This window comes from Mchenga conophoros, linkage group LG1 (genome assembly GCF_057382185.1).
Source record: "Mchenga conophoros isolate Kocher_MC1m ecotype Shallow Benthic linkage group LG1, M_conophoros_male_GT1.1, whole genome shotgun sequence".
Taxonomy (NCBI): domain Eukaryota; kingdom Metazoa; phylum Chordata; class Actinopteri; order Cichliformes; family Cichlidae; genus Mchenga; species Mchenga conophoros.
The window spans coordinates 8,941,677-8,963,460 of NC_140526.1; the positions used below are offsets into that span (position 1 = coordinate 8,941,677).

At 38.7% G+C, this 21,784-nt stretch overlaps 2 protein-coding genes across 2 annotated transcripts in view; both read left to right on the top strand.

Moving 5' to 3' along the window:
* The first annotated feature begins 1,000 nt into the window (after positions 1–1,000).
* The window catches only part of chst8 (carbohydrate (N-acetylgalactosamine 4-0) sulfotransferase 8), a 173,350-nt gene continuing 152,566 nt past the window's right edge, over positions 1,001–21,784 (top strand). Inside the window, exon 1 of the mRNA XM_085249308.1 lies at positions 1,001–1,667. The gene's annotated coding sequence lies outside the window, so the exon portion shown is untranslated. The remainder of the gene's footprint in view (positions 1,668–21,784) is intronic.
* Positions 19,057–21,389, top strand: LOC146582886 (uncharacterized). Its single transcript, XM_085280301.1, has one exon. The coding sequence runs from the start codon at positions 19,501–19,503 to the stop codon at positions 20,134–20,136; it is 636 nt and encodes a 211-aa protein (XP_085136427.1). The 5' UTR covers positions 19,057–19,500; the 3' UTR covers positions 20,137–21,389.

Consider the following 21,784-nt stretch of genomic DNA (forward strand, 5'->3'; position numbering starts at 1 on the left):
TGTCATTTAGGAAACAAAACTCGAAAACATTCTGCCTCAGTAGAGCTAAGTGAGCAGTGCTAATATTAGAAGGGTTTTTTCATAATAGTAAAAAAAAAACCAGGTTAAAAATCCCTTCTGCAGGGCTTTATGAAATAGTCTGAGATAAATTATGCACATCCACTGGCTTTTGATATCCATCCCACGGGGCTTTTTTTCTTTTCATTAAAGCTCTATTTTTTCCAACTATGAATCCTTTTTTTCTCAGAGAAAATGACTGGGCAAAATCTTTTAGTTCAAATCAGTGCAAGATTAAATAGCTTACCGTGTGTGCTTTTTTGAGGCTGATGAATGCGCACTGGCTGGGGGCTGTGATATTTTAAACTAGCTTAATTTAGTATGCCAACTTGTTGAAGTGGCACCTTGATCTTCTCACAATGAAAAGACTAACCGGACCTAAAATCAGTCAACTGTACACTGAGCAGGAAGACCACCAAAAGATATTTTAATGTCAGCCAACAACAGGATTATTTCTGGAAAAGGCTATATCAGTGACTTAATTAAGTGGCATAGACAACCATATACTTATAAAATAACTAATTCTCACAAAAAAACACAGTTTTTCTCTTGTTTTTATTGTTTGTATCTTTTTTTTTGTTTTGGGTCATGTCAATAACTTTTCCCCAGCAGTGAAAACAGCAGTCATGTTAGGCCTATTTGTCTAGAAAACGCAGGATTTAGAAGGAAAAAATCCAGACTGTGTCCTCAGTTAAACGTTATCACTAATCCGTAATCTGAAAGTCAGAAAGTCATTCTCAGACACAAACAAACTCATACACAAATTGACAACGTGGCACTTTTACTGCATTATTGTTAATGATTTCTTAATAAAGAATGAGTATCAATAATCCCGGACTTCAATAAATTAATATAGCTCAGTCTCGTATCTCTGATAAAGGAGAATCAAACTCTATGCCGCCTCTACTGTAGCCGAGTCGCATTTACTATCGCAGCTCATATCGTACAGTTTACAGTTTCAGCGCCATGTTCCCATCCCTTGGTAAGAAAAGAAGGGTAATAATAACGATGAGACGCGTAGCTCATCCATATTAGAAGAGTCTTTAATGAACTCGGATCGTCAGAGACACTCCTCCTGCTCCCGGCTCCCTCCGCTCCCGTTACCAGACGATGCGCGCGTGAAAATTTGCAGCCCCATCTTTATCAGTATCATCGCCGTGAAGACAAAGAGAAGACCGCAAATGAAGATGTGCTGCACTAGCAGGAGAAGCCCCTCTTAAAATCACCGTTACCGCAGCTGTGCCCGCCCAGAGGCAGACAGAGAACCGGTCCTTGGAGACTCTTTGGGGATGCGCAAAGATGTGAGAGTGAAGAGTGAGATGCATTATGATTGGCCATACTCATCCTAAAAGCGTCAGGCAAGGAGAGTGATGTTTGCTCCAGCAAAAGAGTCGACGAGGTGGCATCAAACTTGAAGGAGACGTGTTCAGTGTGCACATTCAATGCTTTCACGGCATTAACCGTAAACTTGCATCATTTCCCCAAAGAGGCGGACGCGCTTTCCGTGGTGCTGAAACAGAGACTTGGCTGATCAACTAGTGAACAAGAGGAGGAACCTCTCACTTCGTCACCTGCTTCTGAGCTTCATTGTATTGAGGAGCCGTGGCAAGGTAAGTGCAGTGATGTACAGTGCCTTACAATGTAATGAAGATACGCTGTTTTCATTTATGTCTGTATCACGGCCACACATGAACCAGCGTCCGTTTTTTTAATCGCGTCTTTATCTGTTGCCCCGAGTTTCTGATGCGTACGTTTTATTTTAAAGTTTGGTCCGATTTTACCATAGCAACAAAGTTTCATAATCAATGCGTCTTTAGATTGTTTAGCTTACATTCTCCAGCTGTGGAAACGTATTGCAGTTTGTCTGTCCTTTATGCTTGTCAGTATTAGACACTTTCTAAATTTAATCTGATTTAAATTCTTTCCCCCTTATTGTTGTTTTAAAAGCTCGAGGGACTTCGTTTTCTATATTGCGTTAATTTACCCTTAGGTTCAAGTGCACTAGAGAGTTTACTTACTTCAGAAAGTGTTTAAAAATGATGAAAACATAGCTTTATAACTGCTTGTGCACTTAGTTTTCTGTGCTGTCAGACATTTTCACACATCACTCCTTCTTTGAAACATGTATTATTAGAGTGAGAAAACACAGCATATACTTTACCACTGCAGCATGGGAAACATTGTACTTAGTAATGGCGCTTTCTGTTGGAACAGCAGGAGTTTGTGCTGGTCTTTCATTTTGCTGCTGGTACCTGTACAGTAGTTGTAGTTGTTGTTTGTTTGTTTGTTTCATACCATGACTATGTGCCTCAAAACTCAATTCACATTCAGTGTTTGTAAGGGAAAACTTTAAAAGTTGTGTTGAGGTTTAGAAATTCATACCACTATTATGAGTAGATTACCTTTGTTATATCACGTTAAAATGTGGCTGGACTATAACCAGGAAATAGAAACAAGTGAAAAAAGATTGTGTGCTGTTGTTCAAGTGTCACATTAAGATTGGTGTGTTCACTAGACCATAAAAATAGCCGCTGCTCGCTAACTGGCTTCAGGGCTGTATTTTTGGGTTATGTCACTTTTATAGCACAAAAGAGATTGTTCTAACATAATCATCCCTAACATAACTTTAAGGTTTGTGGTGGCTTTCAAATGCTTGATGTTTCCAGTGCACTGTCCAAAGAAATCTGAATAAACAATATCATATCAGACCAATAAAATGTTGTAAACTGATTGTATAAGAGACTGCATGTTCAAACCATGTGGTCAGTTAAAAGTTTAACATCTGAAAGAGCTTGTAGAGAGTTATAATTGCAAGAGCTGTGACTTACTTGCTTTAATCAAGTACCTTGTTGGACTGAGAAGGAGCGTGGGTGTCATCAAAGCAGAACAAAGCCTCTTTGAGGTGGAAAAACCTAAGTTGTGATTAATTTCAAAAGGCACGCCTTAATTTCAAAGGCACGTTCTTGTATTTGAGACGCTAAGTCAATATCCTACAAAGTCAGAGGACTTTTTGCAGTGTTGAAGGAGACTACTCAGAACTTAAAGCTATGGCTGATAAGCTTTCAAAACTGGATGGCTAGCTAAAAATTTACACACACAGCTTTTTTGTGTTCTGTGGCTCTTTAATAGATAGTTTGTTATTATTTGTATATTTTTACTAGAAGAGCTGTTATCCTCTCTCCCTAACTCTAACATGTCTTTACAATCTGAGCAGAAGGCAGGTGTATTTGTACCTGCAAGGCTGAATGAAGTACTTGACCTCTGTGTCAGAATTTGTTATTCATTCTTCATGCAAAGATTCAGACCCTCCACAAGATAATAAACAGAGTTGTAATTGCCAGTAAGGTTGCTCAGCAGCTTTAATCAATTACTGTGCCGTCTTCCATCGAGAGAGATTGGGAGTGCAGGTGTCATCAAAGCAGAATGAGTCTCTTTTGAGGTGGGAAATGCAAGACTCAATGACTTCACTCAGCTGGGTCACTGGACACACAGCAGAGCTTTGACGCGTACAAATTGTGCTTGAAGGTGCTGCGTTCATCCTGGGAGGCTCAGTGGCTGGCAGAGGACCAGCAGAGCAGGGACATTGCACTCCAGATGGCCAAGAGAGGCCAGAGGAAGAGTGCTGTCCAAGCCCAGCTGGGTGTACGGGAAGCTGGACTGCCGGTGGTGTGTGTACGTGATTGTGGGAGGCAGACGGGATGAGAGAAACAGTAAACGATAGAAAGAAAGAGGGATATACAGTATGTGAGGGTGTGTGTGTATTGAAGGAGTGGTTTGGGAGAGAAAGGGTGAGTGAGAGAGAGCGAGAGAGAGAAACTGAGAGCAAATGGTACAGGCGCCTCTGTGTGTGCTCGCATGCATGGAAGTAGTGATAGGAAAAGTGTGGGTGGAAGAAGAAATGAAAGAGAAGATGAAGGAGCTTGCATGTCTGTGTGCTGGTGCTAGTGTATGTATGCAACTGTGTATTTCTCTAGCTGTGTGTGTGTGTCTGTGTGTGAGTGAGAGTGTTGAAGGGACAGAAGCAGAAAGGGTTGGAGACAGAAAATGAAAGAAAAAAGAAACAGGCACTTGTGTGTATGTGTCGGTGTGTGGGAGGGAGAGAAAATGAAACTGGAAGAAGCAGGCATGTGTGTATCTTTGTGCTTGTGTATGATTGCAGAGAAAGCATTACTCAGTAAAAAAAAAGACAAAAACAAAATAAGAGGAAGAAAAAGGAACACGTGTGTCCCTTGGAAAATGAGAGTATGAAGGGTGAGAGAAACACTGGTTTGATTGGATGCTTGCTTTTGTATTTGCGAGGAGAGTGTTGTACATGGGTGGTCTTAACCCTCTCGAGGCAGGCATTGCCGATTTGCAACAGTTAAAAACTAACAACCTGATTACCCCACATACATATTTTATGATTTTTTTTTACTCAGAAGTACCACTGCAGGTCTTGGTTGTGAATTAGCAACAAAAAGTTTAATTTGAGCCTGAGAGGGTTAATACTGATGCTAGTATTCACTGATGATACTAAGAGGTGTATGAAGGCTGCGTGGAAAAACAAGTAAAATGGAATTTTACCTCAATTGGAAAAAAGTATCTCAGCATTTCATTCAGCCAGCTCTAACCTCTGACTCTGCGTTTTACCATTTTTCACACACTCGTTCAGCAGCAATGTGACTTTCAGTGTTCTCTGAGTATATGCTTTATGGCAAAAGGCTCCAGGCAGATGACCTCTTTCTCAAAGGTCATAATCTGATATTCACGCCCCACTATGATGGAGAAGATCTGTTGCATGTGTCAGGCTTTTTTTTTTAAATCCTTTTTTCAGCACATTTTACATCTTTGATGTAACACATTCTCCTTCTGAAGTAAAAGCCACCTGAGAATGCGCACAGAGCACATGACGACAAACACACAACGGCTTCACAGAGATAACTTTGCCTCACTGTTTCCATTTGGGAAGCCGCTAGAGAGCAGATGGAGAGAAAGCATGCTCTTTTTATTCTGCCACATCTGCTCCGTGATGGAATGGAGCATGATCTGCACTTTGATCACAATGAATTATTCCTATCCCTGGCTATAAATATGGTCTGTCTACAGCACCCAGTCTCTCTCTCACTTCTTAAACTAGGAATCTGTGCTCGCCTCTGAGTCGCTCTCTCCTTGAGTGTGTCACTGCGGCTCTACTGCAGCTCTGGTTTTCTTCTTTACACTGTGAAGGAACCGAAATCCGTTCCTTCAGCCCAGTTCAGTAAAAGAAGCATTGTGTGCAAAAAGTTCTATATAAGAAACAAATAAAGGGGCTTTGCTCAATCTTCTATTATTCTTCCTTTATTCCATATTTCTCACTTTTGCAAAAAAATAAAAAATAAAAAATAAAAACATGAAAATGTCAAAACCAATCATTTGTCTCCCCTCTCAATACCCAGGCACGCTGTGAGTCTGTATCACACCCTGAAGAAGGATTTAATCAATATGTTTGCACATTGTGTTCACTCACTGACATTATTGTTGAAGATGTATTGCCAAACATGAAAATAATACAAATATAGCATAACAGCCAGTTTCATAAGTCTGTCCCTTCCTTACCAGACGGAGGTGCCATCCAGTGCAGCAGTGTGGCTCATTAGTGTGCTCTAAATGCTTTCTTAAAATAATGGATGGGATGTGTTAAATTCTCCCAATTATTTCATCTTTGGGCTGAAGGAAGGACAACACAGTGTATAAATGCTCAGTCAACAAGAAGAAAAAGATTTAGTGGCAGGCATTGGATAATATGGCTCAACTGATTACAGCCTGCATATCATATAGCTTTTATCCCTGTTCCATGATTGTGATACCAGCGTTGAAAAGATAAGTTTTAGTCCTGAGATGGACATTACTCTCTTACTTTTAAGACAATTTCAGATTTGAATTAAATATAGTTGGGAAAAATTGGATATACAAATTTACAAAACTGAAAATTATTAAATAGTTATTGAGGCCACAAACTCTTTATGAAAAAGATAGCTGTATGTATGATACACCTAATTTATTTTTCACTCTTTATTTGATCTAAGTGGGAAATTTTGTTCCTCTCCTCACTTATTCTGCTGTGTGTGTGTTTGTGTCACTGTGTGTGCCCCTCCTCACAGACACAGAGTGGAGCAGATGAGACTCAGATGGCAAATGGTTCATAGCGCTTTTCTACTCTATCTGAGCACTCAAAGCGCTTTACACAACTTGCCTCATTCACACAAGCACCTTTTTTTGTATGCTCTTTCTCTCTAACATTCGCACACATTCATACGGGCAACTTGGGGTTAGTATCTTGGCCAGAAATATTTGTCATTCGGAGTGGAGCACAGGGAGCTTGAACAACCAGCCCTTCAATTAGTAAGTGACCTGCTCTACCAGCTGAGCCACCCCATATATCTCATGCTCTTCCCAATAAAATTTATATCAAGTTGTCAAAACCTTTTTTTTTAATCAAAATAAATCCTGACACATGTTTAATCAAACAAAATAAAATATAAAAGCAAGATGAATGAGAATGTCACAAAAGTGACATTCTCATTCACTTTACCAACTCTTTGCATTAAATGACAATTCAGATGCTTCCAAAGAGTATTAGCCATGCTATGTTAGCTTTTCTTCAAGCATTCCACTTCAAACATTTTGACTCTACTTTATAGACTGGGTTGTGGTCAGGATTTATGATTCATGACCTCTTTGAGATACAAAATTGGGAAATAGACCATCAGTCACTGCAAGCAAGCCAAACTGGGATTGATTTTCTGTTAATGTGTAATTTCTGATTCGTAGAGCTGATTATAAGGTCTAGGATGGCATCATGAAAATTCTTTTGATATGTTAGGGACAAACTATGGCACAATTCTTATGAGAACATGAAAGCAATGGCAAAGACTGACTTCAGGCTATGCTTTATAGAAACAATCAGCAGAGATTGTATCTATGTCTTTGTACATCAGTGCATTCCACAGAGATGTGATGTGTCACTTTCTTAGCATCACTGCTTATGCTTATTGACTCATTTTCATACAAAGAATTCATAGTTCTTGCACACAGCACTTTCACATCATCTAACAGCCTTACCCGCAAAGTATGGTACTATCAACCTATCACCTCTAATGGGAACAAAAGGTCAGCCCTTAATTATTCATTCGGGATGTCAAACAATGCTTGCCGGCTGTTATTTAGGGTGAGGGAGACCCATATGAATAATTCAAGTGCAGGATTCGCTTTCCTTCGAAGAGTGGCACTGTGGTTCAGATGTTTGTGAGAGTCTTATCTCCGTGCAGGAGGCCTCTGTCATTCCTGAGCTGACCTTGGCTGTCACTGCAGCAGCAACATGGGTGGCACAGAAGGTGGCAGGGACGCTTGTTCTTCCCGTATCTGCAGGCCTCCTCCACACTGTGAGAGTGAGTAGGAAGGACTACAGGGAGCAGGCTGTCTAAGCTCCCTCAGTGTCTGTTTACAGTACACTATGTGCCACGCTGTGCGGAGCCAGTGCCAATGCATTTAAAAAAAGCAGATTACTCTTTAACAATGAGTTATTCTGCTTTTCACCCGAGGTACGTTTCTGTTTTGGTACACTAGCCATGTCAATTGCTCTTAAGCTGCTTTCTTAAGATGTAAGGGGTGTTTATTGCAGCTGAAGAGGCAAAAGCAGATATTAATGCTATTAAAGTGCATTAAACTGAAGAATGCTGTAATGTGAGTCACTTCCATGAAAGGATTAGGGGGAGGTGGCATGGAGAGGATTCTGAGTAAGGAGAGAAAGTGAAAATGTTCATCTTGTTATGTGAGATGCAGGAGGGAAAGTGAGGGACAGATGAAACAGAGAGTGAGAAAAGTGTGTGTGTGTGTGTGTGAGAGAGAACATTTATGCCAACTCGAATATCTCTGAACAATAACAGAAGCACGTACACAGATACAGAGCACGTCTATCAAGCAACGGATGGCAAGCAGCCCAGAGAAAATCAAATGAGAAACATGTTTGTCATTGTAAATCCAATCAGCAGATTGATCCTATCCTCCTATGGCCACTATCTCACTGCTGTTTGTACTGTAGCACTCAGTGTAAGCGGAGGGGATCATCAGGCCTGTGACTCCTCTGCAGTTATAGATAAAATACCTTAATCAATAGTTGTTGATGGGGACACTTAACAGTGCATCTGCAATCAGGGATTTTCCACTGAATCCAGTGCGATCTTTTTTTTACAAGTGTCATTAAATTTAAGGTATCATTTTGAAAAGGGTTAGGTCTATAAATGGTTTATCCTTGGGCAATGATTGAAACCACAATAAAAGCAGCAGAGATCTAATTACACCATGCAGTCCTGTGACTACTGGTAAATCACTGATTTCTTGTCTTTCTGGATGTCTTAAATACAATATAGTAATTGCTCAAGCATTTTAGTGAAGAACATGAAAAAAGGTTCTAAATCTTGATTAGGGAGTATCGGTGAAGGCCGTTATGTTCCACGTTATAAGTGCACAAATACCTGTCACCTGGAAATCAAATCCATAAAGAAGACAGGCTGATGAATTGAAAACAGAATATTATTTGGGGGCAGGGATGCTCAGGGGTTGGCTTATGATCTCAGTATTTCTCTGAGAGTCACTGCCCTTGTTGCTACCACACTATGTGCAGAGAAGTGACAGTGCTCGTTTATCTTGGAGCAGAAAAAAACAGTTGAGGAGAAGCAGTTTCATCTGGGGTTTTCTGTAAAAGTTTGGAGGACGTGGATTAACTCATAGAACCCCAGGGGTTAGAAGCAGCTTCTTGTCCTGGGCTGACAAGGTTACTGTTTCAGTGGCTGATATCGAGGCAGTTGCTCTTTGAGGTCAAAGACAGCATGGTGCCTGGAAGTCCATGGAAGGACATGGCCATACTTGCTGCCAGCACCTCACCACACCACAGGGCACCTAAGATGTTAACCCTTCTGGAACCAGGTTGCAGCTCAGGCCAGAGTTTTGCAGCTTGAGTTAATTCCACAAATCTTACTCTCCAAGAACTTCATTTAAGACTTGACAACGCATTCAAGCCTTCATCTGTTACGTAGTTCGATTAAAAAGAATTGAAATCAGTGATTAAAAGTTAAAGAACTTCTATATAATTTAGATTGTGAAAAGTTTTGGAATTGCTTATAAAAAGTATATAAAAATAAGCTGCAGGTCCATGCAAGGAAAGACTTTGTAAATTATCAATAGTGTGCTGATTAAATGCATTAAATCATTTCATCAGCCTCCCATAACATTCTTTCACTATTCACAATGTCTTAAATACAATTCAAATCCCTTTAATCAGCACCTACTTCACACAGCTCTTTTTGAAATATTGTATTCATAGGGCAACAATAGCAATCATTTCAGTGTAACCAGACTTTGTTAAGTTGGCTGAAAGATATTCCTTTGAATTACGTAAAAATCCGGTGTAATTTTTAAATAATGTATACGGATTGATTGTTTGTGATCAGATGGCTTTTTATAAGGTACAGTATATAAGTGCAGTTCACTTTATATTTTCTATTTAGACCACATTTCTTAGTAGCTTAGTGATTAATTATGTACATTGTTCATCACACGATGATCCTACAATAGACCATATGGTGGCTGTGTTATGTGAGATTTAGTTTTGTTGAGATTTAGCAGAATATCAATCATCAAAAAGGAAAAGGAAAAAGTTCCCTACATCCTCTCAAGAATTATTACCAAATTAGTCAATACAGCATGGCAGTGTTATATTACTTTAATGAATGGACAAGGCCATCATTTTTAGGGTGCATTTGCAACAAATTCACTGTTGACACAATGCATTTTAATATTATTTGTTAGAGGTAAATCCTTCTATTGTCAGATATTATCTGGTGTTTTAGAGTCTCATTTACATTGAACTGTTTATTATTCAGTCCTTGAATTCCTGCTTTAATTGAGTCAATACAAACACATCTACCTTGATTGTTATTTAATGTTTATTGTTAAGTGATTAATTCCTGCACTGCCATAATTACATCCACCCTCATAAAAGAAAATGAATCCCATTTTTGTTATTTTTTCTCTCCATATGATTAAACAAGAACCACAGGCAAAGGGTCGCTCATTCAATTAGACTTTCATTTACCACATTTAATTACCCACACTCTCTGCCCTCTTTGACCCTGCAGGATGCCTCATATGACTAATGAATGCACTTACCTGATTTCCTTGCCAGTGAAATCACATCAGTGTCCATTTCCAATCATCTGCTCAGAGGAAGGCTGTAAAATTGGTGACTGAAGATTAAAGGATTTTTTGGGTTGGGGTGTGGTTGTGGCGTGGGAGGGCAGAGGTTTCAAGCAAGTACAGAAAGTCTCTGTGATGTTTCCAGCTGGCCACCTTACTCAAACCAGACACTTTGATCTTCCATAATCCCATGTAGCCACAAGTAGTCACAATTCTCAGTGTGTAGCAGCTGAATCAAAACTAGGCAGAAAAGTGTTCTAGCACTGAAATCAGCAGTATTCGCTGTGGATGGTACGTAAAACTGCTAAAGGGTAAAATTTAACATCCATTACCAGCTTCACTTACTGTTTATTCTAAAGCACAACAGCCTCAGTCCTGAAACTCTGTCCTGAAAAGTTCCATACAGTCAGAATCATCACTGTCGTCATCATATGGTTCAATGAGCAAGTCTCATACATGACTGACACTAACATTCAAGATAATTGAAAGAGATACTGGAGGCCAGACAATTTGCCACAAAGACTATCTGATATTGTTTTGTTGGTGATGTTACTTAATTATAATATAAATATTATCATATAATATTATACTGCCCCAACCATCATTGCAGCTAAACAATTTCAACATTGTGATGTCATATATTAGGAAAAGATATTTGCTTATATTAAAATTTCACAACATAAGTCGTGTGGGTTTTTTTAAAATTGTTTAAGGTTGTATTTTGACCAGAAAGCCTTTAGTGTCCTATTCTTGGAAGACTGTGTTCTCTAAAGGCAGATTTTTTAGGTACAAATGCATATGGGTATAAATGCTCATCTTTTATCTGGCTTTTTATTACGACAATTTCAAACAATGGTAAAATTTTAGCTAGGGCCAAATACTAAGCATCTTAAAAATTTTTTTAGATGAAACTGAAATTAAACTAGCTATTTTATTAGCTAGCTATTCATTCATTCTCTTCCACTTATCCCCATCAGGGTCAAGGGGGTGTTGGAGCCTATTCCAGCAACCATAGGTTGAGACAGCTAACTAGCATTATATAAAAAAATATCCACCCAGTTTGTGGACATGGTCTGGAATATTCCCCTAATATTATCTTAAATAGGGTTTAAAACAGACTGACTAGCTTTAGAAATGAGTCATTTTCTGGATCAGCTGATGATACCTTTTATTTAACCAGTATCATCTCTTACTTAGCTAGAAAATGTCAGTTATATAAAGTGCATTTTTTATGTGTGCAAAATATGCTCCCAACTGTATTAACTTGTTGCTTCTGCATAAAAATTCAAAAAGGAGGGCCTCTAGTAATAGCAACAGTATTATAAATGCAAAATAGAAAAATACCAGTGAAAACTGCTTGATAGTGGCCTGGAAGATTTTCTCGAAGACTATATTGGCACTTACCAATGCTAATATTATACACATCATTGATGTGCAGCATCAAATCACACTAGTTATTGCCACAGGGCTGCTGTGCTTTAAATCACATCTTTTATTCAGCTGCATATGCTACATGCCTTCAAAGAAGCAGTGTATTTACTTTGAGCAAAATACACAAGACATTAAGAATTACGTCAGTCTTGAAAGGTTAAAAACTAAAAGAATTCACCTCCTTAATACCTGCAAAAGAGCTCCTTAGGAAAACTTTAATAAAAAGGAGAGACACAGAGTTCATTACACTGTAGCTGCACATGATTGTCTGTCAGCTCCCTCTTTGACTTAACCCTTCCTGAGCCCTGGGACCATTTTTGTACATTTTAGTTTTTCAGTTACAAGCCATTTGCACTGTGTTGAATGGAATATAGCCAAATTCTCTAAAAAAAAGTTTGGCATAATTTCATTTCAAAATTCAAGTCTGACTTCCTTAAATTAGCTTCAGTGGCTAAGCTAACAATACACATCCTCTTAGAGCCCTGGGGACCATTTTTGGCCCATTGACTTCCATTATAAACGCTATTTTTCACTGCAGAATTATTACCGTTAATGTCTTGGTGATTACTCATGTCTCCGTCTCGTTTTGGTCTATGAGCCTTAGAGTTGTAATTTTTTTATTTGTCCACCGGGTGGCGCCCTTGCTCCACATTTGATCCCTGCTGGAAAACAGCGGGCTGCTTGGATAGACCTGCGGGAAACGAAGCCTCATTTCCGGCGTGCAGCAGCGGCTTCGCCCGCTGATCGGGCGGGACCATTTTTCGGTCCCTAGGACCGTTAGAGGGTGCTTTTTTTTTTTTAGTCAACAGGAAATGACGTATTTGTTGTCACGTGGTATCGGACGTGTGGGCTGGAAAAAGCAGTCCCCGGTGATCGTGCCCCGGTGATCGTCGCGACTTACCCCGGCAACATGCACTTATTTCGGCCTAGAGGAGGAGCATTTGCCGCCTGGAGACCATTTTCTGGTCCTGAAAAAAAAAATAAAAGGCGATCGAAATGACTGTTGGTGCCAAACTTTAGTCCATCTAAAGGCCTAATTATAATAACAATTGAATATTACCTCAAATGTTTTTTTTGGAAAATATTCAAGTTTTTTGTTTTTTGGGGCAAAAAAGCAGTGCGCTCATGTGACGAAACCGGGATATAAAGGGTTAAAATCCGCGAAATGTAATTAAAACTTGACATGAATATTTCAAGGAGAAGTAGGTCTAAAAGATTGGCTAATTTAAAGTGGAATAAAATATTAATATATAAATTTTTTATAGCACTTTTTTGGGCGTGGTCGATTAGGACCGATAGTGTGTGCATTTTATGAAATGCGCTCCTGCAAAAAAAATAAAAGGCGATCGAAATGACTGTTGGTGCCAATCTTTGCTCCATCTAAAGGCCTAATTATAATAACAAACAAATATTACTTCAAATGTTTTTTTTGGAAAATATTTAGTTTTTTGTTTTTTGGGGCTAAAAAAACAGGGCACTCATGTAATAAAACTGGGATTTAAAGGGTTAAAACAATGAAAATATAATTAAAACTTTATATGAATATTTCAGGGAGAAGTAGTTTTAAAAGACTGACCAATTTAAAGTGGAAAAAAATATGAATATATAATCTTTTTATTGCACTTTTGGGGCGGGACCATTTTTGGTCCCCAGGGCTCTAAAGGGATGCATTTTTAAGGGTCAGCGAAGGGTTTTAATGAAAAGTTATGGCAAGTGAGTGACTTTATGAAGTGGTTTAAAGGAGTTCTTTAGCTCAACAAAAACTGCATGTTTTGCTCTCTTGTATAATTGGCATGTAAATAATTATGACTTGGAGTCCTGACAAAGTAAAAGTACTTAAAAACTGGCCTTAGAATCTGAGGAAATATGCAATGCTAAATTCAAATAGCTTTTTGCCATACGACAAATGTAGGCAGAATCAACCAGCTGTAGGCAGGATTATTTGCAGGATTTGTGGCCACGTTGTTTTTATATGTGATTTCTTCCAACAATTTTAAAATGAAAAAGACTTTAAGCTCACGTTTTGTATGGGTGTACAGTTGGAGTGCTCTAATTCTGAAGTATTATGGCTAACAGATAAATTGGATTAAATTTGGGTATGAGTCATTAGCTTTCAGCCATGTTGTTTCTTAATGAACTTATTTAGTAAAATTAAACTGTTGTCTTTTTTTATATACACTTGCTGGGTAGCACATTAAGTAGTGGAGTATTATTGCCTCAACATAACTGCTTTGCATTAAATTTTAAAGAGGGGCTCCTATTAATATTTAAGATTAAGCATTCAAGCAATAGTGTCTGACTATAAGCTCAGTGTGGATGTCTTTTAAAAAACTAAAGTTAACCCTTGTCTTCGCTGTTTCATACAAATAAAGATTAATTTATGGGGTCATTAAAAATTTACATTCCCATTCTACTCCTATTAATCAGTTCCTAATCGGATCTGAGGTGACTGCACATAGGCTATTTAAGCCTGGAATTATAGCAGGTGCTACAAATGACACTCCAGGGAACAAGGTTGGCCAAGAAATCACATTCAAAGTCATTCTGTATTACCATTTAATATTTCCTGTAAAATAGTTAAACTCAAATCAGGCTGTATATATTTGTTATTGTTATTTGTTATATATTAAGTTTAAGTATACATTGTACTGCAGAGACACAGAGTTTTGACTTGTGTCTGAAGTCAGGTTTCTCAATAAACATACACAAGTCGTACACTTGGTGAAATGCTCATCAAGTAAACTCACTGTACCTTGTGATGGAAGGAAATCATGAGTTTCTTTCACTATGAATCCACCATTTTATTCAGTTACAGTGTGTCACCAAGAGGTGGTGCTTTCACTGCAAAAACGTTGATGTATAGTTTCAGATTGTTTTGATAGCTTGCAAAATAGATTGATCCAAATCTAGAGTGAATTTGAGCAGTTGATCTTTTCTTTTTTTTTCTTTTTTTCAGATCGCTAAAACTATTTCAGCAAACATTCCTTTTTTCCTTCATTTTAATCTAATCCAATGAAGAAATCTTTTCAAACTACAGTATTGTGCAAGAATGCAGAACCATCTCTTATTTCTTTATATTTTGTTTTTTGTTCATAAGAAGCCAGTGGTCCTGGTAATTTTTAAAGTGGTCTTCAGCAATACTTTTCCAGGCTTTCTCTAGGTCTAGGTCAACATTAACTGTTTTTTCACTCATTTTCAGTCCTGTAATGGTTGGAACAAGGATTCATAGGTCACTTAACACTGACCTATCATCATTCACACATAACCACCCCGCCTCCATCTCAAGGAATGAACATTGTTCAGTTCTTAGCAAAGAACTCATTTTAAATTATCATCAAGTCATGCCCACTAATATATGGCAGCATGTTCATTAATGTGTGTTACTAACATTAGTTTACGCTGGGAAAAAATTGTTATCTTTACAGGGACTCATGAGTCATGACAGAATCTAATAAAAGGCAGTTTGACAGAAAGTCTCCAAACCAGTCTGACTAGTGCGCATGCTTTCATTTTGTCAAAACCATATATCACACCTACACAAGTGATACTGGTCCCTGTCATAACCTCCTTTACGGAGCAAAATTAACATCAGCATTTTTCTTTTTTCCCCCTTTTTATTGATCTCTTAATGTATTTTAAGTTGGTCATTTAAAAGTAGTAGGCCGTTTAATTTAAGGCCTTGTGAAAATAACTTTTCAAAAAATTATTTATTAATTTATTTTTCATTAAACAAGAAGGGAGAGTTTTTTTGCACTGGTATGTCAAGAAAACAGCTGAAGTGGGGGTGTCATTACAAAATGAGACTTCACAGGAAACCAGAACTCTTTTTGAGAGACTGCTGTTATTAGTATATGACCGCACTGTTCCAGGGTATTGTGATTTCCCTTTTTGAATTAAATCATGCTTTTCGTGGAAGGCTTTAGTGTAAATATCCTCCTCTGACCATAAAGCAATCCTGTTCAAAGCTCTTTGGACTTAATATAGTCTTCTTCTTCTTCTTCTTTCTGTTTTATCAGAATTCTGCTAAATCAATAAACGGCCAGTATACAGTATGCAGTAAGCATAAAGTATAACATAATATACTGAATGTGAATTTGACGGCCACAGATGTGCATCTACCAACATGTGGTAAGTTAAGACACATCACCAGGAAGGCAATACTAAGCCTGCAGCCTGTTTTCATTGGGTCAGAGGTTCAAACATCATAGAGAATATGAAACAAACAGGCAGGTAACAAAATCAAGTTTGTGATCAAGTAGGTGTGGGTTTGAGTTCTTGATGCAGTTGGAAAGGTTTGGTCACGGAAAGGGAATAAGTAATGCTTTCTGAACCTATGCCCACAATGGCAGAGGTGTAACAGCTCTCAGAGAGAACATCTGCAGCCTCGTATAGTTGACTGAGACAGGCTGTGCTTTAAGTAAGCATTCCTTCACCCAATAAAACTGGCAGATTTCACAAAGCAAATAAGCAAAAAAAAAAAAGGCATTTTTAATCAATACAAAAAACAACACCCAAATAATGAACATATGTCTACTTTTTGTTCCCTGCCACATTATTTAGTTAACAAACACACACACACACACACACACACACACACACACGCACACACACACACACACACACACACACACACACACACAGAAAAGTGTGTGTGTGTTGCTGATAAACGTCTCCTTAGTTTCTATTCAAATACAGTGTGGAAAGTATTTCCACACACACACACACACACACACACACACACACACACACACACACACACACACACACACACACACTGAAAAGTGTGTGTGTGTTGCTGATAAACGTCTCTTTAGTTTCTATTCAAATACAGTGTGGAAAGTATTTCCTTCTGTTATACTACAGAGACATAACTGAGCTTGCTGCTTTTGACAAAAGTTCCAGAACATTCTAAATACATAACAGGTAGTTTATTTGCATAGGTCTAGTAGCTGACTTTTTTTTTAATCACTATTGTAAATAGTTAAGTTGAGAAAATGTAGATGTGCATTTTGCACATAAAGCTTCAACCCCAAGTATTTTGCATGTTTTTTTGTGTGTTAAATCTCTGCTGTTTTGTCATCCAAACATTTTAGCAGGGACATTTCTAATTAGCTGAACTTTACAGTAAAATACAGGAACTGTTCCTCAACAGCTTACTCCTACTTAATGAAAAAGTTAGAATACATTAGGAGATCAAAAAAAGAAATATGCTGATGTGGCTTTCCTAACATTAAAATCATATGTAGTCAGATATGTGCCAAAAGACATGTTAAAACAGTGGAGTGAGCTGGCAGCAATCGAGTTTGCTCTTGATATCTATCATTGTGACAGGTACAGTGGATTAATACAAGCACTGTCATGGTCAAAAACCCAAAATCCAGACTTTTGCATTTTTGGGGTATTATATTCTTATTTGTTATCAGATCTTCTGTTTGCTTCTTAGTATGTTTTTGCATCGCATCCTTGTCTTAGTTTTTTTTCCTGTTCCTGTTTATTCCCATTACTATTTTACTTAGGGTTTATTTTGTATAGACTTGTGTTATTTACCCTTGTGTTCTTCTGTGTCAAGTTAAGTGTGTTAGTGTCTTATCTCTGTTTGCTGTGTAGTGCATCCATTTCTGCTTTATCTTGTCTCCAGGGTCTGCTTTTGGGTCTTTTTTTTTCTTCTGTTGCTTATGACAGGGACTAACTGCAAACCCTACTTTGCAGTTCTACTTGTGTAGGTGTAAAAATGAAAACATGCACACTAGTCAGACTAGTTTGGAAACGTTTTCTGTCACACAGGTTTTTATCACATTCTGCTAACAATTGCATTTTTGTTCCCACCTAAACTGATTTTAGAAACACAAATTGATGAACACACTGCCATATATTAGTTGTATATTAGTGTGTGCCATACTTACTCCTTACTTCTGTCATAGTGTTACATATAACTGGCCTTGCTGCTTCTGACAAACTGTTCCCAAATATTCCAAACATGTAACAGGTAGTTTGTTTGCATGACACTAGCGGCTGATCATTACATGTAATTTGCATGAAAACCTGCAACACCAAGTATTACAACATGTATCTACTTTTTTTCTTTCTGTCTCTGTTTTACCCCAGTCTCCCAAACATTTTAGCAGGTAAGTAATTAGCTGAAATTTACAATGAAATGTAGAACCTATTCATAGGCACTCCTCCTCTTTTCACTGAGGATAATTTCAATTAGTTAAGGCAAGGCAAGGGAAGTTTATTTATATAGCACAATTCAACAGCAAGGTGATTCAAAGTGCTTTATAGAGACATTAAAAAACAAAAACAAATAAAAAGCATGATTTAAAATGGAAACTGACTTTGTTATTGTCCTAATGTGTTTTTCTAAGTTTAGGTCTACATCCATCACTACACCCAAATTTTTTGCCTTGTTGGTGGTTTTTAGGTGTATAGATTGAAGTTCTCTGGTGACCTGTAATCATTTTTCTTTGGCTCCAAAGACTATTACTTCAGTTTTGTTTTTGTTTAGCTGGAGAAAATTGTGGCGCAACCAGTCATTAATTTCCTCAATGCCTGTAAAGGGCCTCGATCTCAGATGATTTGTGTGTCATCTGCATAGCTATGATAGTTTATTTTGTTGTTCTTTATAATCTGTGCCAGTGGGAGCATGTAAATGTTAAACAGAAGGGGTCCCAAGATGGAACCTTGTGGAACTCCACATGTGATACTTGTCTGCTTAGATGTGAAGTTGCCTATTGATTCAAAGTATTTCCTGTTTTCTAAGTATGTTTTGAACCAGTTTAGTACAGTTCCTGAAAGACCTGCTCAGTTCTCCAGTCGTTTGAGTAATATGTTGTGGTCAGCTGTATCGCATGCTGCACTGAGATCCAGTAAAACTAAGACTGACATTTTTCCACTGTCTGTATTCAGACATATGTCATTAAACACTTTGGTCAGAGCAGTTTCAGTGTTGTGGTTATGTCTAAAACCTGACTGGAAGGTATCATAGCAGTTATTCTGTGTTAAGAAGTAATTGAGCTGTAGAGAAACTGCTTTTTCAATTATCTTACTTAAAAATGGGATATTTGAGATCGGCCTGTAGTTGTTCATTTGTGTCTTGTCAAGATTGTACTTTTTCAGTATATGTTTGAATACAGCAGTTTTTAGTGCTTCTAGAAACACACCTGACATTAAAGAAAGGTTGATGATCTGTAACAGGTCTGACTCCAAGGTCTTTGAGACCTTTTTTGAAAAAACCTGTTGGCAGGACATCTAAACTGCAAGAGGAGGAGTTCAGTTGACCTAAGATGTCCTCCAGGTCTTTGCTGTTAATAGGGTAAAACTGTTTCATGGTGTTTAAACAGTTTTTCGGTGGACACAGTACATATCCTGAATCTGTTGTTGATGTACCAATTGCTTGTCTAATCTTTTGGATTTTGTCTGTGAAGAATTTGGCAAAGTCATTGCAGGCCATGGTCGAATGAAGTTCAGCTGCCACTGACACAGGAGGGTTTGTTAGCCTTTCAACTGTAGCAAATAAGACCCGAGCATTATGACTGTTTTTGGTGATGATGTGAGAGAAGTAGGACCTCCTTGCACTCCTCAGTTGTAAATTATAATTGTGAAGTTTTTCTTTATAGTAATAAAGTAATAAAGTGAACTAAAGTGAATCTCATTTGGCTCTCAGCGAAGGCGGTCGCACTTTTCTCCTCTCCTCTCCCTTATCTTCCCTGCTTAGCTTCTTATGTCCTTATCTTGTCTCGTGCTTTTTTCACTTCCCTGGAACACTCTCTCACAGTCTGTTTCTAAAACCTAAACAGAATTATGGATTTGATCAACTGGTCTCTGAATGCTATTGACACCCTTTTCTCAACGAGAAGTCTGGGCTCGGGAGAGCCCGAGTGCCCTGGAGGGACTTTCCCTGCCGGATACACGATGGACAGGTGGCAGACATGGAGGATTGTGTGCCTGGCGGGATTGTCGATCGAGGACGCTGAAGATATCTACCTATTCGGAACCATGATAACAAGGTTCTTGCTGATCGGAGCTGGCTTGGCCCTGGCTTATTGGAGAATTAAGAAAGCGGAACCGGCTGTTCAAACCCCCCCAAGGCTGCCCGCTGGGATTGAAACGATGGGACGAGGTGCAGCTTCTCAGAAAGGGCTCACTGAATGCAGCATGGTTAAGAGCTTGGAGGCGCTAACGGCTGCAGTGAAGGCTCAGAATAACACCTCTGAGCGTATATTGGGTTACATCAGGGAAGAATCCACTCGGAACAACACCTCTGGGCGGAAGCTGGATTACATCGCGGATCAGTTGGCTGCGGTTGTGAGGTCTCAGAATCTGCTCTGTGAGCAAAAGACGGAAAAGACCACAGAATTGAAGGTAAATAACATCATGGAGAAACTCGCAGCTATCCAACCGGAGATTGAGAGACCAGTGTCGGTGTCGGAGTGTTAAAAACAGCTTGAAATTCTCATGGGTTGTTTGTAAAAGAAAAATCACCATTATGATGCGGCTACCCCTTCGGCGCCAGCTGTGGGCTCAAGGCTGGAGCCTAACAAAAACTCCCTAATAACGACTGTGTCGAGTCTGTTCCTTCCCATTCCATGCAAGGCCACCTGGGTTGGCTGGTAGACTGTTTACTTAGCCTGGCAGGGCGAAGGACACTGTCTGAGCTGAACTATGGACACGCACACACATGCACTTACACTGATAAGCACACACTCATCCCCCTCCCTTTCCAAATGCCTCCGATGCTTGTTTCCTGTGGGTGAACACGGCGGGTCTATGTGCACTGGAATGGTAGCGCTGTGCAGGGCGGCTGCTGTGTTCGCTTCGGATTACTCCTCACCCCCCACCCAATCCTGTGGCTTGTCATGTCTTTTACAATGTTGTGCTGTGGACATTTATGTGCTTTTTGTGCAGAGGAGTTTTTTTGTTTCCTGTTCTCATGCTGTGCTACCATGGAATCACAGCATGAGTAGAGGTCTCTTTTTTCCCTCTTGTACTTTCCCATTGTAGTGTACATTTCAGTGTTTTTCTGTAACGCTACCGATCTCCGACTTGTATCCCCATGTAATGTCTGTGTTGTGTGTGTAAGGTCGGGGGTTATTCACCACACTGGAGGGCAACCTGCATGTGGTGAATAAAGCTTTGATTGATTGATTGATTGATTGATTGATTGATTGATTGATTGATTGATTGATTGATTGATTGATTGATTGATTGATTGATTGGCTTTGGATTCTTAATGGCAACTTGGTTCCTCTTTTATAACCAGCAGAGTAATTGGGGAAAAAGTAGTTATGCTTTTAAAAAGTACCTGTTGTTCCTCGGGTAGGAACGCTTTGAGAATTTTAATTTGGCAATTAGAACTAGAGGCAATGAAGGAATTTTAATTATCAAGGGAGTTAAAGTGAAACTTTACCAGCTAACACATCTTTCCCCTGCAAACAAACTAGCTAATGGCTAATGGGTTTTTCAGGTCTATTTTTGACCTGTACATCTGTTACTCTGTCTAATCCCAAACTAGTCAAACTGCCCATATGGAAAAGATATATATAAATCTTATAAAGTTTGTATCTGTCTTGTGTGAAACTTGTATGAAAAGCATATAAGAGTGAAAACAGATATAAGATCCCTTGAAAAATTATATAATGAAACTTGTATGTTTTGGATACTTACTAAAACAATGTATGAAAGTAATGAGAAAGTGGCCACTTTCATGAGTAAATCATGTAAACCTTATATGATTTACTCATGAAAGTGGCCACTTTCATGAGTAAATCATGTAAACCTTATATGATTTACTCATGAAAGTGGCCACTTTCATGAGTAATCACATATAAGTTTTTACTATTTCTTTTTCATATGGGTGGTTGCCTTAATATCATATTTTGTGCAGACAACTGTGACTCCCTACAGAAGATTCCCCTTGACTTTGAGGATTACTTAAATTTTGCTCTAGCATTATCATGATGCTGGCATTTCTAATACAATGTATTTGATGGGTTGCCATAAAGAGATTTCTGTTGCCTCACATTCCCTGGATGGACGGATGGACGGATGGATTGATGGATGGATGGAGATTTGCTGTGTCCAGATG

Coding starts and splice junctions, on each gene's coding strand:
- LOC146582886 (XM_085280301.1), top strand. CDS start 19,501: ATGGATTTGATCAACTGGTCTCTGAATGCTATTGACACCCTTTTCTCA.